Genomic DNA, 25,749 nt, shown 5'->3' on the forward strand with positions numbered 1-25,749 from the left:
TCGACAGTAACACAATAATAGTGGGGGACTTTAACACCTCACTTACCCCAATGGACAGATCATCCAAAATGAAAATAAATAAGGAAACAGAAGCTTTAAATGACACAATAGACCGGATAGATTTAATTGATATTTATAGAACATTCCATCCAAAAACAGCAGATTACACTTTCTTCTCAAGTGCGCATGGAACATTCTCCAGGATAGATCATATCTTGGGTCACATATCAAGCCTCAGTAAATTTAAGAAAATCGAAATCATATCAAGCATCTTTTCCGACCACAACACTATGAGATTAGAACTCAATTACAGGGGAAAAAACGTAAAAAACACAAACACAAGGAGGCTAAACAATACGTTACTAAATAATCAAGAGATCACTGAAGAAATCAAAGAGGAAATCAAAACATATGTAGAGACAAATGAAAATGAAAACATGACGATCCAAAACCTATGAGATGCAGCAAAAGCAGTCCTAAGAGGGAAGTTTAGAGCTATACAAGCCTATCTCAATAAACAAGAAAAACTTCAAATAAACAATCTAACCTTACACCTAATGGAATTAGTGAAAGAAGAAAAAACAAAACCCAAAGTTAGCAGAAGGAAAGAAATCATAAAGATCAGAGCAGAAATAAATGAAATAGAAACAAAGAAAACAATAGCAAAGATCAATAAAACAAAAAGCTGGTTCTTTGAGAAGATAAACAATAATTGATAAACCATTAGCCAGACTCATGAAGAAAATGAGTGAGAGGACTCAAATCAAAATTAGAAATGAAAAAGGAGAAGTTACAACAGACACCACAGAAATACAAAGCATCCTATGAGACTACTACAAGCAACTCTAAGCTAATAAAATGGACAACCTGGAAGAAATGGACAAATGCTTAGAAAGGTATAACTTTCCAAGACTGAACCAGGAAGAAATAGAAAATATGAACAGACCAATCACAAATAATGAAATTGAAACTGTGATGAAAAATCTTCCAACAAACAAAAGTCCAAGACCAGATGGCTTCACAGGTACATTCTATCAAACATTTAGAGAAGAGCTAACACCCATCCTTCTCAAACTCTTCCAAAAAACTGCAGAGGAAGGAACACTCCCAAACATCAACATCACTAATTATTAGAGAAATGCAAATCAAAACTACAATGAGGAATCACCTCACACCAGTTCGAATGGGGATCATCAAAAAATCTACAAAGAAGAAATGCTGGAGAGGGTGTGAAGAAAAGGGAACCGTCTTGCACTGTTGGTGGGAATGTAAACGGATACAGCCGCTACGGAGAACAGTATGGAGGTTCCTTAAAAAACTAAACAGAGAATTACCATATGACCCAACAATCCCACTACTGGGTATATACCCAGAGAAAACTGTAATTCAAAAAGACACATGCACTCCTATGTTCATTGCAGCACTACTTACAATAGCCAGGACATGGAAACAACCTAAATGCCCATCGACAGATGAATTGATAAAGAAGACGTGGTACATATATATGATGGAGTGTTACTCAGCCATTAAAAGGAATGAAATTGAGTCATTTGTAGAGATGTGGATGAATCTAGAGATTGTCATACAGAATGAAGTAAGTCAGAAAGAGAAAAACAAGTATCGTATATTAACGCATATATGTGGAACCTAGAAAAATGGTACAGATGAACCAGTTTGCAGGGCAGAATTTGAGACAGAGATGCAGAGAACAAACGTATGGACACCAAGGGGGGAAAGTGGTGGGAGAGGGGGACGGGGGTGGTGGTGTGATGAATTGGGCGGTTGGAATTGACATGTATACACTGATGTGTATAAAATTGATGACTAATAAGAACCTGCTGCATAAAAAAATAAATAAAATTAAAGTTTAAAAGGAAGCACAAACACTTGATCATATCATAAAAGTAGATATCCAAATGGCCACTAAGCATATGAAAACGTATTCAACATTATTAGTTATGAGAGAAATGGGAATTAAAACAACTAGATACCACTACAAACCTGCTGGATTGGGGGGAAAAAAAGACATGAAAATACAAAGTGTTGGTTAGGATAAATCTCCTCTGAAACTCTCATATCCTGCTGATAGGACTGTAAATTGATACAATCACTTTGGAATACTGTTAGGCACTAGCTACTAAATATAGGTTAATGTTATGACTGAGAAATTCAGTTCCCAAAAGAAATGTGAACATGCACATCAAAAAGCATGTACAAGAATGTTCATAGCTGGCCTTCCCTGGTGGCACAGTGGTTAAGAATCCACCTGCCAATGCAGGGGACACGGGTTTGATCCCTGGTCTGGGAAAATCCGACATGCCTCAGAGCAACTATGCCCTTGCACCACAATGACTGAGGCTGCACTCTAGAGCCTGTGAGCCACAACTACCTGAGGCCACGTGCTGCAACTACTGAAGCCCGCACACCTAGAGCCTGTGCTCTGCGACGAGAAGCCACCGCAGTGAGAAGCCCGCGCACCACAGCAAAGAGTAGCCCCCACTTGACGCAACTAGAGAAAACCCGCGCACAGCAACGAAGACCCAATGCAGCCAAAAATAAATAAATAAATAAATTTATTTTTTAAAAAAAGAATGTTCATAGCATCTTTAGTCATAATAGGCAACACTAGAAATAACTCAGTGACAAATAATCCACCAAAAGTAGAACAGACTTTTAAAAATTGGTATATTCAAATCATAGATTAAAAGTAGTATATTGAAAAGAATGGTATATATACAGCTACATTAACCACAAAGGTATATCTCACAGACATAATATTACATGAAAAAAGAGTACATACTGGATGATTCCACTTATTTGGAAGTTCAGAAATAGGCAAAACTAATCTATGATGATGGAGGTATGAATACTATGAAGGCACGAGAAGTCTTCTGGGGATAGTCATATGTCCTCTACCTTAATCTTAGTGGTAGTTATGTGGGTTTAACTGTCTAGAGAAGAGGAAACAGAATAAGCAAGACTAAGGATGTAAAAGGTACAGTAAGAAGGTGCTCAATGTGGTTAGAGCATGTGGATGCCACAGGTGGGAAGTGGTAAATATGTCTGTAGAGTTTGCTGTCTTATTGTTGAATACTTGAATAACAATTTAAGGAGGCTGTCCTCATTTTGCTAGGCCACAAAGAGCTACTAAAATTTGTTGAACAGGGCATAAATAAACTGAGAGTTATATTTAATGAAGAATAATTGATAAAACATTGTGTAAATCTGGTTGAAGAATACACAAGAATTCTTGTAAATATTCTATGACCACATTTACACACTGTACAATCTTGTATCATAAATGAAGATGTTAAAAAATTAGAAGCATACTTTTTCAAGTGCAACTTGAAAAAAAATCTATAACACAGTGTTAAAAGGATGAAAACCTCAGAAAAAGGTTTAGCTCCAAAATAGTATCTAAAATATTTTAAGATCAATATCTATATGTTGTAGTAGGCACTTACTTCATCAAATGTAAAATCTTCTAAATCTATTTCTTCGTATTCTTCTTCAGATTCTTCATTCTTAATAGCCTCTAGAGCTGTTGTCAGTTTCTTTCGCAAAAGAAAGCCCTTCCAAACTGCCTAAACAAAAATTTAAAGCATGTTATACAAGGTTATAGATCAAACTCCAAACCAGATTCTCTGTGTTATCCCATTAGGAAGATAAAACATCTTAGACCTTAGTTTAATGGCTCAATAATCTGTTTTTTGAACTTTATGTGACATTTAAAACTGGAAGATAAATTAAATGACTGCTTGTGTCTAAAGCTCTGAATCTCAGGAGATTTTCCTTGTGGTAAGCAGAAAAGAATCTTTAAAACTCCCTCAACTGCACATGTAGGTCAACCAATCAATTATCTGACAGTTCCTCCGGGACCCATTCTAAATTAAGTAGAAAGAGATACAGAGGAAAACCAATTTTGCTAATTTTCAAATGATTACGTATAAAATAAACTAACACTCATTTAGGAAAACTTCAACATATATAAATGGCCATATTAGAGACTTAGTATCCTGGTCCATAACAATTAACTAATTTCATCTTTAAATAAACCAAGCACATAATAATAGAATTAAAAACATTCAGATTCCTCAATAATCTTGGAGGAATCTTGGAGCTTTCCTAACTATAATTCCAAGAACACTGGAGTTTTGAAAAAATTAGTATCTGTATACACTGCTAGGGAGTAAGCTCCAGGATCTATAGTAAGTGTAAAACACAGGTAGAAATGTGTATTGCATGCCTCCATTTATCTATGAAAATCCATATAAAATATATAATAAACAATATACATTATATAAAATTATATATTTAAATATATGTGGTTGCTAATATTTACAAAGTGAAAGCATAAAATTAATTTTAAAAATTATTACCTATAGAGATAGAAAACAGTAGAAGCCAGATGTCTCTGAATATACACCTTGCTTAGATTTGATTTTGGAACTCTGCACATGCTTAATAAAATTGTAAAACAAATAAATATGAAGTAAAAGAAACTCCCCCCAAAAATGTAAAAATATATTTTGTGCTACAGGCATAACCACACAGAAGGTATTTAAAGTGACTTTAAAATAGATTTATTTGACTACATTCCTAGTGAAATACAATCAAAAGATAAATTTAACTACAAAAGTTATCTTAAATATGTTTTAGTAACCATACTGCAAGCAATAATACTGGTATTGTTATTCTGAAAAATATATGTATTGAGAAGAGAAATATACAAACATATAATGGTCAGAACATATATGACAATAGAAGTCACAGGCAATCTGTCAATCAGCCTAGGAAGCCAAACCACAACCTCTGCAACAATTAGCCAAGAATGGTTAAGTCTTGGTCAATGACTGCTAGCTTCTCTATTTTTTGTCCCTACTTCTAACTCAGGACCAATTGGACCAACCAGAGATAGGCAAATATGCTTCCCAAACCAATCATATAAGATGCCCCACTTCTAATTGGGCATGTGTGTGTGTGTGTGTGTGTGTGTGTGTGTGTGTGTGTACGTGTGTGGTGCACACATGCACATACATAGTGGAAACAATCAAGGGCTGCACAAATGAGAAAAAAACAGACTATAGCAAGGGAGTCAGCCACCATCACTTGCCTTTGGCATAGACTCAAAGGCAGGGAAGGGAGTAGGATAAATGTATATACATTTATATACAGTGATGAACACATGATTGTCACATACTAGACACACATTAAATATTATTTTCCCAATTTCCTTGTCCCTTTGTTTTTAACAATTCTATTTACTTCTTAGTTTATCAAATAAGAAAAGTGTGATATTAAACATCACATAAAGTTCAAAAACTATAACTAAATTTTAACCAGTTTTGTCTCTAAAAATGATTTTCAGTATAGAAATAGTATTCCATTATTTTGTAACTTGCTATGAATAAATAACTTCCCAAGAGAGTTCAAAACTCTTTCTGAGGAGAAAGGATGTCAATATGAATCAAGAACTTGAGCAGTATTAAATGGTAGAAACAGAAGAGAGGACATCTTTGTGTGATGAGGAACATTATTAAAAGTATTGCCTGAGAAAGTGGCCTTCCTCTTTTTAACTTACCCATTATGGAGAGTACCATCAAAGAGTACCATAATAAAGCTCTTTGCCCGCTTTATTAGTCTCACGTAGCTGGGTTGTTATTATAGACCTGGGTATGTCATGTATTGTGGGTGAGTAGCATATGCAAGTTAGCTACCTTAGAGGAAAACAAACTATTTTTCTTTTCCCCCTTTTGTCTTGGTTTGTTTGGGCTGCAATAACAAAAATACCATAGACTTGGTGGCTTAAACAACAAACGTTTATTTCCCCCAGTTCTGGAGGAGGCTAAGGAGTCTAAGACCAAGTCATTGACAGATTTATTTTCTGGTGAGAGCAAGGTTCCTGGTTCATAGATGGCTGTCTTCTCACTGTGTACTCACATGGTAGAAGGAACTAGAGAGCTCTCAGGGGTCTCTTCTATAAGGGCACTAATCCCATTCATGGGGGCTCCACCATCATGACATATTCACCTCCAAAAGGCCCCACCTCCAAATATCATCACATTGGGGATTAAGTTTCAACTTATGAATGTTGTGGAGAACATAAACATTCAGTCAATAGCACCCTTCATTTTGGAATTTTTTTTTTAAACTCCTTTCTTTTTTGATTCCTTTATCCAGTATTTATGCTCCCTTGGTTCCTTGCTACCTTTCAAAATGCTTTCTCTCTACATGGCAAATGGGCCTGTGACTTATTCCTGCTAGGGAGGTACCCTTCATATCCTTTCTTCCCCAACCCTGTCCTAACAAGGTTCTAAACATCAGTTATCCCTCCTCCACCCCACCCCCCTTTTTCTTACACCAGTGTAATTATAAGATATCAAGATTAGGTGCAGACCTAGGGAAAAGAGAGTATAAAGGGAATTCTTTAATACAGACCTTCAACGACAAGAGCAGAAGGACTGACTCATCATGGCTCACAATGGATCCAGCCTAACTTATCAGGGATACGACTTCTGCAAAGCTCTAAACTGTAATACACAGTATATATTTTTCTGGTGTGACATGTATAGATACCTCCCTCATGAATCTGTGTAGGGTCAGGAATTAAAGTCCCAGCCACCTCTGTTCAGTTTATGGGAAATAAAGGTAATATAAATGTGTAATAAGTAATGTTCAGATTCTTCTTCTAAGTTATTTATTCATGTCAAGGTTTCAATTTTTCTCCCAGCCATCCATCTATGATTAATTCCTCTTTCTCACACATTCAAATCAATTCCCTGGTCAGAGTCCTACCTATATTAGACATATCCGACATCTTTTTCTTCTCTAACTACCATCAACTCCCAATCCCAGAACATACTCATACCATACACTTGTTTCTTGCTAAAATTGTTCACACATCTCTGCCCATGTTTCTCTTATATTCTCTTAATATTCTAGTCCTTACAGTCTAGCTGTACTATAACTTATTATTCCAGTAATACGAAATCCTATGTTCTTTTATTCCTACTATCTTTTTTACCTGGAATTCCATTCTCTTACATATTTACATTGAGCCCTATTTCTCAAGCTGTATCTTATATCCTTAATATTAGTTAGGGTAAGCTAAGCGCTATAGAAATATATCCAGAAATGTACAATAATTCAAAACTAATTTATTTCACGATCACATAACAAGCATTGAGAGTGAAAACAAGACAACTGGCGTCAGTTTAACATAAAGTGATTCAGATATCCAGGCTTTGCAACTCTGCAATCCCAAGAGACAGCATCCAAGGATGCCCTAAAGGCTGTCTTCACTTCAGCCAACCAGAAAGGGAAAAGAATATGAAAGATATGAAAGAATGTTTGTGGGAGGTTTTATGGGCCAGACATGAAGTGGTGCACATATTTTTCATTTACTCAGAAAAAAGGGCCATACTAAAAAGTGCAAGAAAAGCTGGAATATCTAGGCTGGCAGTATGCTAGGAAGAGGAGAATGTGGGTTTTGGTGAGCACAGAGCAGTCTCCACCACATCCTTCATAAAATCTTCATTTTGCTCCTTCTAAAGCCTGGGCTCTTTCTACCATATCATGCTGTGCTCTCCAGGATGGTTAGACAGTCTAGAAGTCATATTTTTAAGACGAATAGTTTAAGAAACTAGATTGTAGTCAGGAGAAGAGAAAATGAAGTTGAGTTGACTTCAATGATTTTAAGTATAATACCATGATGTACCTCAGAAGAGACTTGTTCTAAGTTGCAAAGAAAGGCTGAATTATGCTTACATTTGTTACAGAGACAAACTTAACAAAAGGACATTCAACAGATATATGTCACTGAGCTAGACTATTTCATAAAGTAATGAACTTCTCTTTATTGAATAGAATGAAGCAAAAGTTTAATATCTATTTACCATCAATGCTGAAAAATGTATTGCTCATCCACTCATGACAGGAGGAAGTTTGGACTGCATGACATTTTCATTCCTCATGCAGCAGAACAGTATTTTGAGACAGTAACTGAGGTTCCTTTCTTTTCCTCAGAGTTTCCTTGAATCCATTGACCTCCCTCCACTCCCAACCCATTCAGGCATCAGTAACAGCTTTGTCTATGCATTGCCCTTAGGAATAGAGTCCAGACAAATTAAGTCAACTGAAATACTAAATATATTCATTAGAACCATAGCAAAGATAATTCTCTTGAAAAACTATGGCTTTAATAACAAAACCCAGAAACTTAATTTTAAGGCTATTTTTTCAGTTGCTTATGCCAATACCTTATAGGCATCCCTGACTCCTCTCTGTCTTTCAAAGACCACATCCCCATGTACTAATATCATCAGGTCTACCTTCAAAGTATATACGTATACCCTCAAGATAAATCAACATATATTTGGGATTGTGATTTTCTTACCACTTCTTCTGCAATACTCTGGTCCATGCTACCAAAATCTACACTTTGGATTACTGCAATAGCCTCCCAATTTTGCTGCTCCTACTACTGCCTTCCTATATTATAATCACAACATAAAGGAAACTTGGTCATGTGAGTCCTTTGCTCAGATTCCTGTAATATCTTCCCATGTCATTCAGAGTAAAAGCCAAAGTCTTTACAATGATTTCCTACTCTTCTCCCCTTCACCCCTCTTCAGTCACACTGTTTCTTACTGCTCTATAAACACTGTGGGTATGCTCCTAAATCAGTGCCTTTGAATCTGATATTCCTCTGCCTGGAATATTCTTCCCCGAGATACCCAACGGCTTATCTCCTGCTGCAATGTCACCTTTCCTGGTCTTCCACATCCATCCTGTCTAAAATGATTAATTTTCCTTAGATACCCCTATCCCGCTTTTCCTGATTTATTTTTCCCCTTAGTACTTATCGCAATCTAACATACTTACCTTATTTATCTGCACATCCCAACATGTAAGCTAGTAAAATTTTTGTGCCAAGTAATAGTTACTAAATGAATGAATAAAGGGAAACACTACAGTTTTTTTTAGTTACTATCATTCAATTCAGGTGTAGTACCATGAATTTCCAGACTTTATTTTATGTATGTATTTAACCCACCAGGACATAAAACTCCATGAGGGAAGAGATCTTGCATGCTTTGTTCCTAGTTAAATTTCTTGAACCTAAAATAGTGCTTGACAAACAGTACGTTCTAAAAATTATTTGATCAGTGAATAAATAAAAGGATAAATGTGATCAGATTGAACTTCATTTTGAAATCTGATCTTGGTGAGGTTCTGAATTTTTATGTTAAATGGATATTTGAAGGACTTTAACAATTATTTTAGTAGATTTTTAAACATGCTTCTAGAAATAGCTATAGATTAGGCCAAGAGAGACCTGCTTTGACTAATCAAATGTTAGCATATGTGGCAAATGCCACATCTGAGCAGAAGTTTTAATATGATTGTGTGGTTCAGCTTGATCCTCAGTCATAAGAACAGTATTTAGAAATTATAGACTACTCCTTAAGCCTAGATACTCAGCAGAAGCAAAGCCAACCTGCGGCTAACCGGCAGCCTACATGTCAAGTGAATAAGAAATAAATCCATGTATTTGTAAATGGCTAAGATTCAGGGATTGCCTGTTATACAGAATAACCCAGTGAAAGATAACTAATACATCTCTCATAATTAATTATTTCACCCAAAGATTAAAAGTAACCTGAATAAGAATAGCAGCCTTCTCCCTCTGTTCTTGGATGTTCACAGTATTTTTTATTTCTTCTTTCTTTAAAATAATTTGGTTTTCAATGCAGGAATTTGACTGGGATGTCAGGGGTCCTATTGCAGCAGGACGTAGCTTTATAGAGAAATGAATCTGTCTGCGCACAGTGTAACCACGCCAGCATGCCTGAATTACCATAGCTGCCATGCTATTAAGAGGAGAAAAAAAAATATTTTTAGTACGCATAAATATACAGTTGTAGTTAAGAGGTCCTCATAAGATATATTTATTTGTAAACATAGACTATATAAAGTATTATTTAAAAATAAGACCCGTTCTTTTATTTAACTATAGTCATAGAAGTAAAAATAATATGGAAACCTTAAAATCTGAAGGAGAGAAATGGGCCAGTAACTTAGAGAGGGGATATGAGTACTAGGGATTTTTGTTTCTTTTAAGGAGGAAGATATTATCGAGATTTTGTATGATAGCAAGGATGCTGAACCAGTAGAAAGGGGGGAAAATGATGATGCAAAAGGGGGAAAAATATAGGAGTCAGTTGGCAAGAGAGGATGGGATCCTGTTCACAGCAGAGAGACTAAGTTTTGAGAGGACGAAGAGCCCCCCTTCTCTCTAAGAGAAAGGACCCATCAGGTCTGCTAGCTTCACTTTCCTATCTGCCCATGGACAAATACTTAAATCATTCTCTTATAAGCCCAGTAGTAAATGCTAACATTTTTTCCAGCCTACATCTATTTACCAATTTCTGGCACTGAATCAATCAACACTGTGTTTTCCCCACATCCCCATAAGCTGCCCAGCAACATTACCAAAATTTGAATAATAATGTACATTGATTGTAAGTGGGTTCTCAGCTTGCTTAATCATTTAATTCTTCATCATTGGATATGTTTTCCTTTCCCACATAGATTATTGCAGAAATATTATCAAGGTACAAGGTATAGTCAAAGTGCTAACTACTGGCTTAATTGTTCTTCAAATCTTTGGGTTTAGTTTTAAAAGGCATATCAAGGAGAAGTGATTCATGTATATTCACCTTTTCCAGGCTCCCTTGAAAAAGTTTTCAATAATTTTATAATTGCCAAGCCCAAAGAAATTTTTTCATTCCTCATACTAGTGAGTTTAAGGCAAAATGGAATTAAGTGATAAACTGCCAGACATCACCTTATATATATTTTTCTCATAGAAATATATTTGTGGGAAATTAGAAAGGAAAGATGTAACCATTTTCTATTGTTATTAATACTGTCATCATCATCATCATCATTTTACCTAAAGCTTGTGGAAGCCTTCAATCTATTTTGCTATGAATTGAAGTTAGTGGATAAATTTTTTTTCTGGCTTAAGATAATCTACTCGTACTCCTTATAGGAAAAAAAATCATGCTTCAACAAATCATTTCCTCCTCCTAGGGTAAATAGAACTTAATAAACTTTAATATGGAATTAATTCACATTTGGTCATTCAACCATTAATTCATTCCTTCATCTTTTGAACAAAACTGAGTTAAAGAATTTGAAAAAGGATATGTGTATAACTGAATCACTTTGCTGTACACCTGAAACTAACACAACATTTTAAATCAACTATGCTCCAATATAAAATAAAAAATTTTTTTTAAAAATAAAAAAAGAGTTAAGGAATTTAAGACACTATAATATGTATTTGCGTGATAAAGAAAAAGATCTGAAAACATATTTGCAATGCATAGCTGGTAAAGAATGAAAGGTCTGTAAGAAAACACATTTAACCTGAGACAGCATCTTATATTTCTCTACAGATACATACAAGTTTCACTGACTGTAACTGTGAATTTCTTGTAAAGCTGACCAGTCATTTAGTGCTTGAATTCCTCAGCTCACTAACAGCAAAATTTCCCGCGGAAGAAAATAAAAAGGTACATGAGGGATATTTTCCTCAGTGACACTAACAACAGGATGTTTTCCACCACGCAGAAAGCCGGGAGAGCAGGTAAAGAAGCTGACTTTAGGGCTTCCTAAATATAAGGTGCTCTCCATATTGGGAAAAACAGCTCGTATTACTACTATCATCATCATCATCTTTTATCTAGTAAAAATAATGATGATAAAAATACCCTTAGCATAGGAACACATGTAAATTATGCTTAGGAAACGCCTACACAACTGACAGTGAATCTTCCTGAAACACTGAATGGCAAGGTTCAGCAAGTGGGTATACATTTTCTTTTCCTTTTATTCTTTAGGTCTTTGGTTTGTCTATATTTTCAGTTCCTCATCCTTCCTTATTATTATCATTTGGCTATTTTATTTATCATGAATTAAAAAGTTCTAAATGTTGTTTATCTGAAATTTCAGTAGGAAATGTCTGGAGTATTTAGAGCTAACGAGATTCAAATAGGCAATGTCTACGGTACCCTGGCTAATACTATCCCAAAATATACCAATGTACCCTGGCATGCTGAATATTTTAAGCTCAAGGAATTTGAGAAAAGGCATGTGCAGGAAGGATTTTCTGACGTTCCCTGGAAGCATGTCATAAGACCCTCATGTGAGAGGTCTTTATAATATTTTAAGAATAATGGGATTATTTTATTTCTTCTTAAAAATCCATTTTAATTATTTAGAGATTAGAAGGCAGAAAAAATAATTTCACAGTTACTCATTTTAAATTAAATAATACTAGTTAATTAAATCAGAACCTGCCAAATTTCAACCAAATTGATCTGCACTGTAATTAATAATTTGTGCATATCATAAAAACATAAGGGAATTAACAGGAAATATAATAGTGATTGAAATCCTTTACCAAATTATTATTTGGTAACAATGACTAAGATTATCCATAAAAAGTAATAAAATACAACTGTAAAAGAAAAATGATCTATAAATCTTACATTTTTTCATGATGTTCAGTATTCTGGCAGTTCTTCAATAGAGACCTTGTCATTACTGTTTCCATGAATGGTATTTTGGTGAGGAAACTGCTTGCCTTGCTGTCTTCTCTTTTCTGGCCTACTATTTTTTCCTGATTTCTTCCTTTAGTATCTTCACATAAGGAGGGGTTGGTTAGTGAGGAATGACTAGAGCCAGAGTCCATCCATTTCTCAGAAATACCTGGTGAGTCCAGTTTATGCTCATTTGCATAAGAGTAAAGGACTCTATTTTGCAGTATGCTGTCACTGTTTGTAGGAGGCAAATGATTTTTCTGGGCTTCTGATTCTTCTCTCTTGGTGATACTTACATCCCCATGTTCATGTGCATATCGACAATCATTACTAAGTGTCATCAATTTCTTGAAATAATGGCAGAGATTTTCTGCAGCATCCAACGTGAATATATTTCTGAGCAAATAAATAATGAGGATGTTTAATAAGAAGAATTATATCAGCAAATATTAACACTTATACAGGTTTTGAAAATATCCCTGTGTGGCCTGACATATTAAATTTTACTACAAAATTCATTAAAAACTTATTTCTGATTGTTTATATAAAAATTTATCTTATTTCTCACAAAATGTAAAAATATTTGTTTACTTAATTTCAATCCATTAATCCAGACAAAACGTCTGGAAGTTTTAGAATTTTTATCCTAGGTACCTTTGGTACAAATGAATGAGAAAAATCCATGCTTTTACTGCCATAAGCATGAGAAATGATGGCTGACTAAATTTGGAGAAGTTACTTATGAAACAAGTTAAAAGTACTTTGTACATTGACTTTTGCCATGCAAAATATTCGTATTGGACTTTTAAACAAATAAGTTATATCATGGGAAAGTTTTTATTTCCATTTTTCTCTGGAAAAAAAATCCATTGCAAAGAGAATTCAAATACTTTAAGACGTAAATGCTTGTGATTCTCTTGAACAGTTGTTGGATTTAGCTATACCAAACAAAATGAAAGTTATAATTATTTCCTAAAATATAGAGATAGACACCTCGTATGTTTACAAATGTAGACATTAGCCTAGGTTCTTCCAATACATTTTGATATTTTGTATTTCATTCATTTTGTTGGTGAATAATGCAGAAAAGGTTCAGTTCAATATTGGATGTCAACTGTTTATGGTTAAGTGTTGAATTCACCACCATTTATGATCAAACATAAAAAATACAGTCTATTTCCAATTCGCAAGTAAAACTTTCATTGTAATAACAATAAATTCTCCCAAAGAATTGTAAATCTAAATTTCAACATAAGGGGTGTCAAGAGTCACCTTTACATAAAAATTGTAGATTACTATACATACACAAGAAGATATCAGTTTAGATTTACAAAAAGATAAATGTAAATAACCTTAGTTTTTGTTAAAAGTAAACATTATAAGAATTGGAATTATTTTTAAAGCTGTGAGATTTACTTATAATATGAATAGGCTATATTTAAAAAAATTTAAATAGAAAAACCAACTCTTACATAGTATGAGCATGTACGAAAGTACAAATAGCAAAAATTTAATATGTAATTTAGTAATTAAATTTAGACATTTGGAAGCACATAACTGTTCCACTTATAATGCAGAATTATCATAAGTAAAATAATTTTCCTTTTTCATTTGTGTCTTTTTGGAGCAGTATAAATTAGGAAATACAGTTTTTAAAAGATCAATTGTAATTAATTCATAGTAATGCATTCAGAATTCAGGGTGGGGAATGGGAAGTTCTCTTTCTTTGATATATTTTTAGGACTCTGCTCTCAGCCTCTGTCCTCTGAATGTGTGCACATGTTGACTGCTTTTCTCCACTGTGCTCCCATAATACCTTAATACACAAATATATGTGAAATATGATTCCTTATATAATAAATATACATAATAAATATCATATGTTTTATAAAACTTGCCTTGCTCCATTGTAACTATTTATTTAGCTAATTTTCTCTTAATGTAATCGTGAATTCTTTGAGGGTAAAGTGTAATATTTAGCTTATTATATGTCTTGCCCATCAATAATTGTTGAAAAATGTATGACTGATTAATTGAATGAACAGCTGAATGAATGTTTGCATCTTTTCTTGAAGCTATCCTCATGCTTTCATTTATTTTCATCTAATTTTAGCTTTTAAATTATATTCTAAATTATGTTCAAAATACATATTAATACATTTCAAATAATAAAAACTGACGCCCAGAAGTTCTTTTCTAAAGAGACAATATCCCTAAAACACACTGTACTAGTACAAAAGAGTAGCATTGTATTGATCAAAATAATTTTTAATCACATGTATAAATTGCATTATATCTTTCAATTATGACAAGGGGGAAATAACACTCTTACCTTTCTCCAGTATATTTTTTGGCTAGTAAATTAAATTCTCTAATCTGGGACTGACAAAGTACCAGGAAATGCTCTAATTCTAGTTCATAGTGCTCTTCAGTGTGACTTTCTGAATAAGAGGTTAGCATTTCACCATTGAGGATTTTTACAGCAGGTAATATTTTAAGTAGAGAATCCCTATTGAAAACAGGAAAAAAATAATTTTGAAAAGGAGAGTTTATATCTAAAATAACCATATGCCTATTACTTAAATAATATAAATACAGAGTATATCTCTGAAACTTATTGATTTTGTAGAGAAAATTATACTGTTAAATTTTTTAGAAAAAATTCTTGTATCATGTCATGTACAAAGTTTTAGAGATCTTGACACACATTTAACCATTTTCTTCTTTTTCTTGCTTAGAATTTTATTTTATTTATTTTTTTATACAGCAGGTTATTAGTTACCCATTTTATACATATGAGTGTATATATGTCAATCCCAGACTCCCAATTCATCACACCACCACCACCACCCTCACCACTTTCCCCCCTTGGTGTCCACACGTTTGATCTCTGCATCTGTGTCTCAATTTCTGCCCTGCAAACTGGTTCATCTCTACCATTTTTCTAGGTTCCACATATATGCGTTAATATACAATATTTGTTTTCCTCTTCCTGACTTACTTCACGCTATATGACAGTCTTTAGATCCATCTCGTCTCTACAAATGACCCAATTTCATTCCTTTTTATGGCTGAGTAATATTCCATTGTATATATGTACCACATTGTCTTTATCCATCCATTTGTCGATGGGCATTTGGGTTGCTTCCATGTCCTGGCTATTGTAAATAGTGCTGCAATGAACATAGGACTGCATGTGTCTTTTTGAATTACAGTTTTCTCTGGGTATATGCCCAGTAGTGGGATTGCTGGGTCATATGGTAATTCTATTTTAAGTTTTTTAAGGAACCTCCATACTATTCTCCATAGTGGCTGTATCAATTTACATTCCCACCAACAGTGCAAGAGGGTTCCCTTTTCTCCACACCCTCTCCAGCATTTGTTGTTTGTAGATTTTCTGATGATCCCCATTCAAACTGGTGTGAGGTAATTCCTCATTGTAGTTTTGATTTGCATTTCTCTAATAATTAGTGATGTTGAGCAGCTTTTCATGTGCTTCTTGGCCATCTGTATGTCTTCCTTGGAGAAATGTCTACTTAGGTCTTCTGCCCATTTTTGGATTGGGTTGTTTGGTTTTCCAATATTGAGCTGCATAACCTGTTTATATATTTTGGAGATTCATCCTTTGTCCATTGGTTCATTTGCAAATAGTTTCTCCCATTCTGAGGGCTGTCTCTTTGTCTTGTTTATAGTTTCCTTTGCTGTGCAGAAACTGTTAAGTTTCATTAGGTCCCATTTGTTTATTTTTGTTTTTATTTCCATTAATCTAGGAGGTGGATCAAAAAAATCTTGCTGTGATTTATGTCAAAGAGTGTTCTTCCTAAGTTTTCCTCTAAGAATTTTATAGTGTCCAGACTTACATTTAGGTCTCTAATCCATTTTGAGTTTATTTTTGTGTATGGTGTTAGGGAGTGTTCTAATTCCATTCTTTCACATGTAGCTGTCCAGTTCTCCCAGCACCACTTATTGAAGAGACTGTCTTTTCTCCATTGTATATCCTTGCCTCCTTTGTAATACATTAGTTGACCATACATGCATGGGTTTATCTCTGGGCTTTCTATCTTGTTCCATTGATCAATATTTCTGTTTTTGTGTCAGTACCATATTGTCTTGATTACCATAGCTTTGTAGTAGAGCCTAAAGTCTGGAAGCCTGATTCCTCTAGTTCCGTTTTTTCCCTCAAGACCACTTTGACTATTCGGTGTCTTTTGTCTCCCTATACAAATTTTAAGATTTTTTTGTTCTAGTTCTGTAAAAAATGCCATTGGTAATTTGATAGGGATTGCATTGAATCTGTAGATTGCTTGGGTAGTATAGTCATTTTCACAATACTGATTCTTCCAATCCAAGAACATGGTATATCTCTCCATCAGTTTGTATCATCTTTAATTTCATTCATCAGTGTCATATAGTTTTCTGCATACAGATCTTTTGCCTCCCTAGGTAGGTTTATTCCTAGGTATTTTATTCTTTTTGTTGCAATGGTAAATGGGAGTGTTTCCTTAATTTCTCTTTCAAATTTTTCATCATCAATGCATAGGAATGCAAGAGATTTCTGTGCATTAATTTTGTATCCTGCTACTTTACCAAATTCATTGATTAGCTCTAGTAGTTTTCTGGTGGCATTGTTAGGATTCTCTCTATATAGTATCATGTCATCTGCAAACAGTGACAGTTTTACTTCTTCTTTTCCAGTTTGTATTCCTTTTATTTTTTTCTCTTCTTTGATTGCCGTGGCTAGGACTTCCAAAACTATGTTGAATAATAGTGGTGAGAGTGGACATCCTTGTCTTATTCCCAATCTTAGAGGAAATGCTTTCAGTTTTTTACCATTGAGAATGATGTTTGCTGTGGGTGTGTCATATATAGCCTTTATTATGTTGAGGTAGGTTCCTTCTATGCCCACTTTCTGGAGAGTTTTTATCATAAATGGGTGTTGAATTTTGTCAAGCTTTTTTTTCAGCTATTGAGATGGTCATATGGTTTTCTTCTTCAATTTGTTAATATGGTGTATCCCTTTGATTGGTTTTCGTATACTGAAGAATCCTTGCATTCCTGGGATAAATCTCACTTGATCATGGTGTATGATCCTTTTTTTTTTTACATCTTTATTGGAGTATAATTGCTTTACAATGGCGTGTTAGTTTCTGCTTTATAACAAAGTGAATCAGTTATATATATACATATGTTCCCATATCTCTTCCTTCTTGCATCTCCCTCCCTCCCACCCTCCCTATCCCACCCCTAGGTGGTCACAAAGCACTGAGCTGATCTCCCTGTGCTATGCAGCTGCTTCCCACTAGCTATCTATTTTACGTTTGGTAGTGTATATATGTCCATGCCACTCTCTCGCTTTGTCACACTTACCCTTTCCCCTCCCCATATCCTCAAGTCCATTCTCTAGTAGGTCTGTGTCTTTATTCCTGTCTTACCCCTAGGTTCTACATAACATTGTTTTTTCTTAAATTCCATATATATGTGTTAGCAGATGGTATTTGTCTTTCTCTTTCTGACTTACTTCACTCTGTATGACAGACTCTAGGTCCATCCACCTCATTACAAATAGCTCAATTTCATTTCTTTTTATGGCTGAGTAATATTCCATTGTATATATGTGCCACATCTTCTTTATCCATTCATCTGATGATGGACACTTAGGTTGTTTCCATCTCTGGGCGACTGTAAATAGAGCTGCAGTGAACATTTTGGTACATGACTCTTTTTGAATTATGGTTCTCTCAGGGTATATGCCCAGTAGTGGGATTGCTGGTTCTTATGGTAGTTCTATTTGTAGTTTTTTAAGGAACCTCCATACTGTTCTCCATAACGTGTTGTTGGATTCTCTGCTAATAATCTGTTGAGGATTTTTGAGTGTATATTCATCAGTGATACTGGTCTGTAATTTTCTTTTTTTGTAATATCTTTGTCTGGTTTTGATATCAGGGTGATGATGGCCTCATAGAATGAGTTTGTTGGTGTTCTTCCTCTGCTATTTTTTGGAAGAGTTTGAGAAGAATGGGTGTTAGCTCCTCTCTAAATGTTTGGTAGAAATCACCTGTGAAGCCATCTGGTCCTGGACTTTTGTGGGAAGATTTTTCATCACAGTTTCAATTTCATTACTTGTGATTGGGCTGCTCATATTTTCTATTTCTTCTGCTGCAGTCTTGGAAGGTTATACCTTTCTAAAAATTTGTCCATTTCTTCCAGGTTGTCCATTTTATTGGCATAGAGTTGCTTGTAGTAGTCTCTTAGGATGCTTTTATTTCTGCGGTGTCTGTTGTAACTTCTCCTGTTTCATTTCTAATTCTAATGATTTGAGTCCTCTCCTGCTTTTTCTTGATGAGTCTGGCTAATGGTTTATCAATTTTGTATTAAGGTAATTATCGATATGTATGTTCCTATGACCATTTTCTTAATTGTTATGGGGTTTTTTTTTTTTGTAGGTCCTTTTCTTCTCTTGTGTTTCCCACTTAGAGGAGTTCCTTTAGCGTTTGTTGTAGACCAAGTTTGGTGGCACTGAATTCTCTTAGATTTTGCTTCTCTGTAAAGCTTTTGATTTCTCCATTGAATCTGAATGAGATCATTACCAGGTATAGTAATCTTGGCTGTATGTTCTTCCCTTTCATCACTTTAAGTATATCATGCCACTCCCTTCTGGCTTGTAGAGTTTCTGCTGAGAAATCAGCTGTTAACCTTATGGGAGTTCCCTTGTATGTTATTTGTCATTTTTCCTTTGCTGCTTTCAATAATTTTTCTTTGTCTTTAATTTTTCTCAGTTTGATTACTATGTGTCTCAGCATGTTTCTCCTTGGGTTTATCCTGCCCGGGACTCGCTGTGATCCCGGGAGTTGGGTGGTTCTTTCCTTTCCCATGTTAGGGAAGTTTTCAACTATAATCTCTTCAAATATTTTCACTGGTCCTTTCTCTCTCTCTTCTCCTTCTGGGACTCCTATAATGCGAATGTTGTTGCGTTTAATGTTGTCCCAGAGGTCTCTTAGGCTGTCTTCATTTCTTTTCATTCTTTTCTCTTTATTCTGTTCCGCAGAAGTGAATTCCACCATTCTGTCTTCCAGGTCACTTATCCATTCTTCTGCCTCAGTTATTCTGCTATTGATTCCTTCTAGTGTAGTTTTCATTTCAGTTATTGTATTGTTCATCTCTGTTTGTTTGTTCTTTAATTCTTCTACGTCTTTGTTAAACATTTCTTGCATCTTCTCGATCTTTGCCTCCATTCTCTTTCCGAGGTCCTGGATCATCTTCACTCTCATTATTCTGAATTCTTTTTCTGGAAGGTTGCCTATCTCCACTTCATTTAGTTGTTTTTCTGGGGTTTTATCTTGTACCTTAATCTGGTACATAGCCCTCTGCCTTTTCATCTTGTCTATCTTTCTGTGAATGTGGTTTTTCCTAACCATTTTCTTGTAAAACACAAATGGTAAATTCAAGCAGTTGGAAACTTGGGCTGCGAATAAATAAAACACTGCATTATGAGAAGAATATTATCAGACACACTCTTTTGTTTTACTTTAAGTTTTTGACTGAGTTGAGTGTTTTTTGCTGCACACGGGCTTTCTCTATTTGTGGCGTGCAGTGGCTACTCTTTATTGCAGTGTGTGGGTTTCTCATTGCGGTGGCTTCTCTTGTTGTGAAGCACAGGGTCTAGGTGTGTGGGCTTCAGTAGTTGTGGCACACGAGATCAGCAGTTGTGGCTCATGGGCTCTAGAGCACAGACTCAATAGTTGTGGCTCACGGGCTTAGTTGCTCCACAGCATGTGGGATCTTCCCGGACCAGGGCTTGAAGCTGTGTCCCCTGCATTGGCAGGCAGATTTTTAACTACTGCACCACCAGGGAAGCCCAGACACACTCTTTTAAAAATAAGATAATTAAAATAATTTTACCAAAAGTTGTTGTTTATTTCAGAAATAGGTGTGAATTCTGATTGTTTCTCAGTGAAATACAGTGAGTCGAGGGTTAAACCAAAACAAAAGGGGTGGTGATTACCCCATATTACATGATCTGGAAAATCTAAATTTATGGTATTTCTCCTTGAATCTTAATAAAGATTATAATAAGAATCTCCCAGATACGAGCAAAAGTCTTTATCAATTTAAAAGGCCAATGCTATGAAAACCCAGATCAGAAAGCAAGAGTGGTCCACCAAGCCCAGCCACGTCGAAGTACTTCCCAAGCCTTTCACAAGAAGAGTGTGTGGGCTTATTTTTACAAGGCTACTGATGATCACAGGGGCAAAATAAACTTCTTGAATGAGTAAAACTTCTTACTAAAAAACTAACAATTCCCATGAGGAAAACTACAAATCAGTGACAGAAGATACCAAAGACTAAATAAATGGAAAGATGTCACATGAAAAAAATCTTTGTGGATAAGAAGATTCAATACTGTCAAGAAGTCAGTTTTTCCCTACTTGATCTATAGATAGAACACAATTCCAACTAAAATACCAGCAAGATATTTTGTGGATATCAAGAAATTGATTCTAAAGCTTATACGAAGAGGCAAAACAAGCACATAGCCAACTTAATTTTGAAAGAGAAGAAAAAAGTTGGAAGAATGACACTAGTTGACTTCAAGATTATCTATGAGGCTACAGTAATCAGGATAATGTGGTAATGGCAAAAGAATAGTCAAGTAGATCAATGGAACATAAGAGAGAACCCAGAAATAGACCCACATAATACAGTAAACTGATCTTTGACAAATGAGCAAAAGTAATACAATGGAGAAAAGATAAGTCTTTTCAACTACTGGTGCTAGAACAACTGAACATCGCCATGTACAAAAAAAAAAGGAATCTAGACATACAGACACAGACTTCTCACCTTTCACAAAAATTAACTCAAAAAGGATCACAGACCTAAAAGCAAAATGTGAAAACCTAAAACTCCTAGAAGAAAAATAGAAGAAAATCTAGATGACCTTGGGTATGGTGATGACTTTTTATATACAATACAAAATACACATCTAAATTATTAATGAGTTGAATTTCATTAAAATTAAAAATTCCTGCTCCTAGGGACATTGTCAAGTAAATGAGATGATAAGTCATACACTGGGAGAAAGTGTTTGCAAAAGACATATCTGATAATTGACTGTTATCCAAAATATGCAAAGAACACTTAAAACTCAATGATAAGAAAATGAATGTCTTGGTTAAAAAATGAGCCAAACTCCTTAAAAGACATCTCACCAAAAGAGATATAAATATGACAAATAATCATTAATTAATGAATTGCAAATTATAACAACAATGAGATACTACTACCTACCTATTAAAATGTCCACAATCCAAAACACTGATAACGATGTGGGGAAATAGGAATACTCATTAAGTGTTGGTGGTAATGAAAAATGGTAGAGACACTGTGGAAGATAGTTTGGTGGTTTCTTACAAAACTAAACATATTTTTATCATTTGATCTAGCAATCAGGTTCCTTGGTATTTACCCAAATGAACTGAAAATGTATGTCTACACAAAAACCTACCCACACATGTTTATAGCCGTTTTATTGGTATCAGCCAGAACTTGAAAGCAACCAAGATGTCCTTCAGTAGGTAACTGATAAACTGTGATACATCCATACAATGCAATGTTATTTAGCATTAAAAAGAAATGAGCTATCCAGCCATGAACAAACATAGAGGAAACTTAAATGCATATTACTAATTGGAAAAAAGCCAATCTGAAAAGGCTGTATGTTGTATGATTCCAACTGTGTTACATTCTGGAAAAAAAGCAAAACTATGGAGACAAAAAGATTAATGGTTGCTAGGGGTTAAAGTAGAGAGAGGGATAAAAAGGCAAAGCACAGAGGAGTTTTAGGGCAGTAAAACGATTCCATATAATACTATACGGTGGATGCATGTCATTGCACATTTTTCAAAACCCATAGAATGTAGAACACCAAGAGTGAACTCCTATATAAAACTATGGAATTTGGGTGATAATGATGTGTCAATGTAGGTTCACTAATTGTTAAAAGTGTACTTCTTTGGGGCTTCGCTGGTGGCGCAGTGGTTGAGAGTTTGCCTGCCGATGCAGGGGACATGGGTTCGTGCCCCGGTTCGGGAGGATCCCACCTGCCGTGGAGCGGCTGGGCCCATGAGCCATGGCCGCTGAGCCTGCGCGTCTGGAGCCTGTGCTCCGCAGCGGGAGAGGCCACAACAGTGAGAGGCCCGCGTACCACAAAAAAAAAAAAAAAAAAAAAAAAAAAGTGTACTGCTTTGGTGTGGGTATTTACAGTGAGGGGGGCTGTACATGTGTGGGGACCAGGGGTATGTGGGAATTCTCTGTACTTTCTGCTCAATTTTGCTGTTAACCTAAAATTTCTCTAAAAAATAAAATTTATTCATTAAAAAACAAGCAGTTCCTAAACACTAAATGAAGGATGGGAGGGTAAGATTACTAAAATACTAAGAGTTAAGAAGGCAAAGCCCTAACAACAGTTATTCCTTTTACCTAGACTGTATAGTCAGGACTGGTATATCTATTTATGCAAACACAGTTGTAAAATATAATTTAATTACTTTTTAATGGAGGAAGTGGTCCATTAAGGCAAAAATGCATAAGGCCAACCAAGATCATAATGCATCCCTGTGTAGAGTTAAGATCTTGGTAGCCTTGGTATTAAATAAAATAATCATCAGAGAGGTACAAATACAAATACTTTTTTTTTTTTTTTTTTTTTTTGCGATACGCAGGCCTCTCACTGTCGTGGCCTCTCCCGTTGCGGAGCACAGGCTCCGGACGCACAGGCTCAGCGGCCATGGCTCACGGGCCCAGCCGCTCCGCGGCATGTGGGATCCTCCCGGACCGGAGCACGAACCCGTGTCCCCTAGCATCGGCAGGCGGACTCTCAACCACTGCGCCACCAGGGAAGCCCACAAATACATTTTGATGAAACAAAATAGAGGAATACCACAGTTTTTCATTTACTGAGGACACAGTTGATTAGCTCTCTACACCCTTCCACCACTCCAGAAATGATCCTTTTTTTTTCTTACAGATATTTAATAAGGAAAGAGAGAAAGGATTAGATTTGGTTCTTCAGGGTAATTATCAGATGTTTTACAATGTTAAGAAGCAGACAAAAGCTTAATGGTTTGCTAATAAAGAGTTAAAGCTATTAAGAAAATTTGAGCCCATATATTTTGAACTTTTTAGGAGGCTTGAAGCTAGAAATGCTTGCCAAATCAAAAACTACCTACCATGTTTACCACAAAGGGTTAAATAAATGGCATATATTGTGTTTCTGCTTACATTCATTTTAAGATATGGTTTGAAAGCAGGATGCTACATTAAGATAATATCTATTCACCACAGGTGATGAGGTAATCAGAGGTGTTCACCTCAGAGGTACAATATTAAATATAACATAAAATCTTTAACTGAGGCTCTCATCAAAGCAAGGAAATATTCCACCCTACCAAATAATTTATTACAGTACTAAGGAAGCTACACTGTATTCTAAATCTTTACCAAAATACCCAGTGTCAAGGTTTCTTCAAGACATGACTGTAATGTCAAAATAACTTATTTATTTATAATTATAAAATGCCAGGTATGAAATAATGATTTTTGAGATGTGATAATAAAGGGTATTGAAAGTTAAGACTGCATTGGTGCTCATCCAGCTTAAAAAAGATTCTCTAATTCTATTACTGGTCCTGTTTCTTCAAAGTATATTTCCTACATTATAGAAGATCAAATAAAATACTTTAATAACTTGATGGAAATAGTTCTTGAGAATAGCCAACAGTTCTAATTCTTTGGGTACCAAGTGAATTTCTACCTGGTACCTTGGTCTCCAGAGTGGACCTGACTAGCAGAAGGAATGAAGTGTGCCAGTGACAGCCTCTAATGTTTGAAAAAGGTATGTCTTATAAGGAAAATTAATAAAGCATATTACCTTATTATAAGTTGGATTTCTTAGCAGTTAGGTAAAGCTGATTTTCTTTTCTTCTAGTGTATAACCATTTCAGTAAGCTTTTGTGTGTACAAAACTTTTTACCAGGATGGTGGACCCACAGTGGTAGTGCAGATGCAGTAACACCTATAAGACACTCTTGAGTGGTCATCTTTCAGGTCTCAGTTTGGCTAAATGAGGAGGTGTCAGAAAAAAGAAGGCAATACTCATGTTGCTAACATGAGAACCTCAGGGTCCAACACATCTACCCCTTGTGTTAGTCACTCTCAAAATTCATTGAGATGAGAATTCAAGCTAGATCCCTATGTGTGCCTCCAGCCCTGAAGGGTAGTGTTTCTGAAAGGACTGTCCTTGAACTACTGTATCAGTGGTACTTGGGGTGCTTTTTAAAATGCAGAGTCTTCAGCTACACATAGACCTCTACTGGCAGGTTCAGGGGAATCTGTATTTTTAAAACATAGTCTTTCTTGTGCACCTTAAAGAGTAAAACCACTACATTGGGAAGAAAATAGACCTCAGCACATTATGCTAAAATCAGAGATGATCAGGTTTAAAGTAAAAAAAAAAAAAAAGAAACAAAAATAATTCTTAAAGAAACTCAGAAATTCAAATCATTTGCAAATTGTCCTAAATTTAAAAAAAGGCTTGCATGGAAACTTATACCATAGTCTATATATCAATAATATCAGAAGAATTTGCTAAAACAAGGGATACTGTGGTCCTGGGCAGTTACATTCCAATGATATGTCACTGATTAACATTGCCATTGGTTTTATATAAATGCTGTGAACTTTTTAAAGAAAACTATTCCTGTAACTCTAAAATTAGAAAGTACATACCAAATAAATAAATAGCTTTCTACTCAGAAATAATTGATGGTTGGAATAAAGAGCCATTTTAACCAAATAATCTAATATAATCCAAGAGGCAAAAATATAAGAATTTGCTTTATCAGATTAAGGAACAGATCAATATTTTACCACAAACATTTTACCTAGTAAAAAAAGGCTTATGCTCCAGACAACCAAGTAATGAAAAATAATTTCAAAATAATTTCAAAAATAATTTCAAAGGACATTAGAGTTCTTTCTAGGTATTGCAACTGGCATCATGTGGAAGCTGTTGAGATGTTAATTGACACGGATCAGCAAAATGATAGTTTTATCATTAAATGTTATATTTTTGACATGG

The 25,749-nt window shown here is 35.1% G+C and overlaps 1 protein-coding gene across 1 annotated transcript in view; it reads right to left on the bottom strand.

Annotated features, from left to right (window-relative positions):
* The window catches only part of LRRIQ1 (leucine rich repeats and IQ motif containing 1), a 217,210-nt gene that overhangs the window by 79,271 nt on the left and 112,190 nt on the right, over window positions 1-25,749 (bottom strand). Inside the window, exons 16-19 of the mRNA XM_024736878.1 lie at window positions 14,944-15,120; window positions 12,561-13,007; window positions 9,662-9,872; window positions 3,465-3,584 (exon numbers count right to left, since the gene is read on the bottom strand). Of these exons, the coding sequence (XP_024592646.1) occupies window positions 3,465-3,584; window positions 9,662-9,872; window positions 12,561-13,007; window positions 14,944-15,120 (955 nt within the window). The remainder of the gene's footprint in view (window positions 1-3,464; window positions 3,585-9,661; window positions 9,873-12,560; window positions 13,008-14,943; window positions 15,121-25,749) is intronic.

This window comes from Neophocaena asiaeorientalis, unplaced genomic scaffold, assembly GCF_003031525.2.
Source record: "Neophocaena asiaeorientalis asiaeorientalis breed wild unplaced genomic scaffold, Neophocaena_asiaeorientalis_V1.1 scaffold134, whole genome shotgun sequence".
Taxonomy (NCBI): Eukaryota; Metazoa; Chordata; class Mammalia; order Artiodactyla; family Phocoenidae; genus Neophocaena; species Neophocaena asiaeorientalis.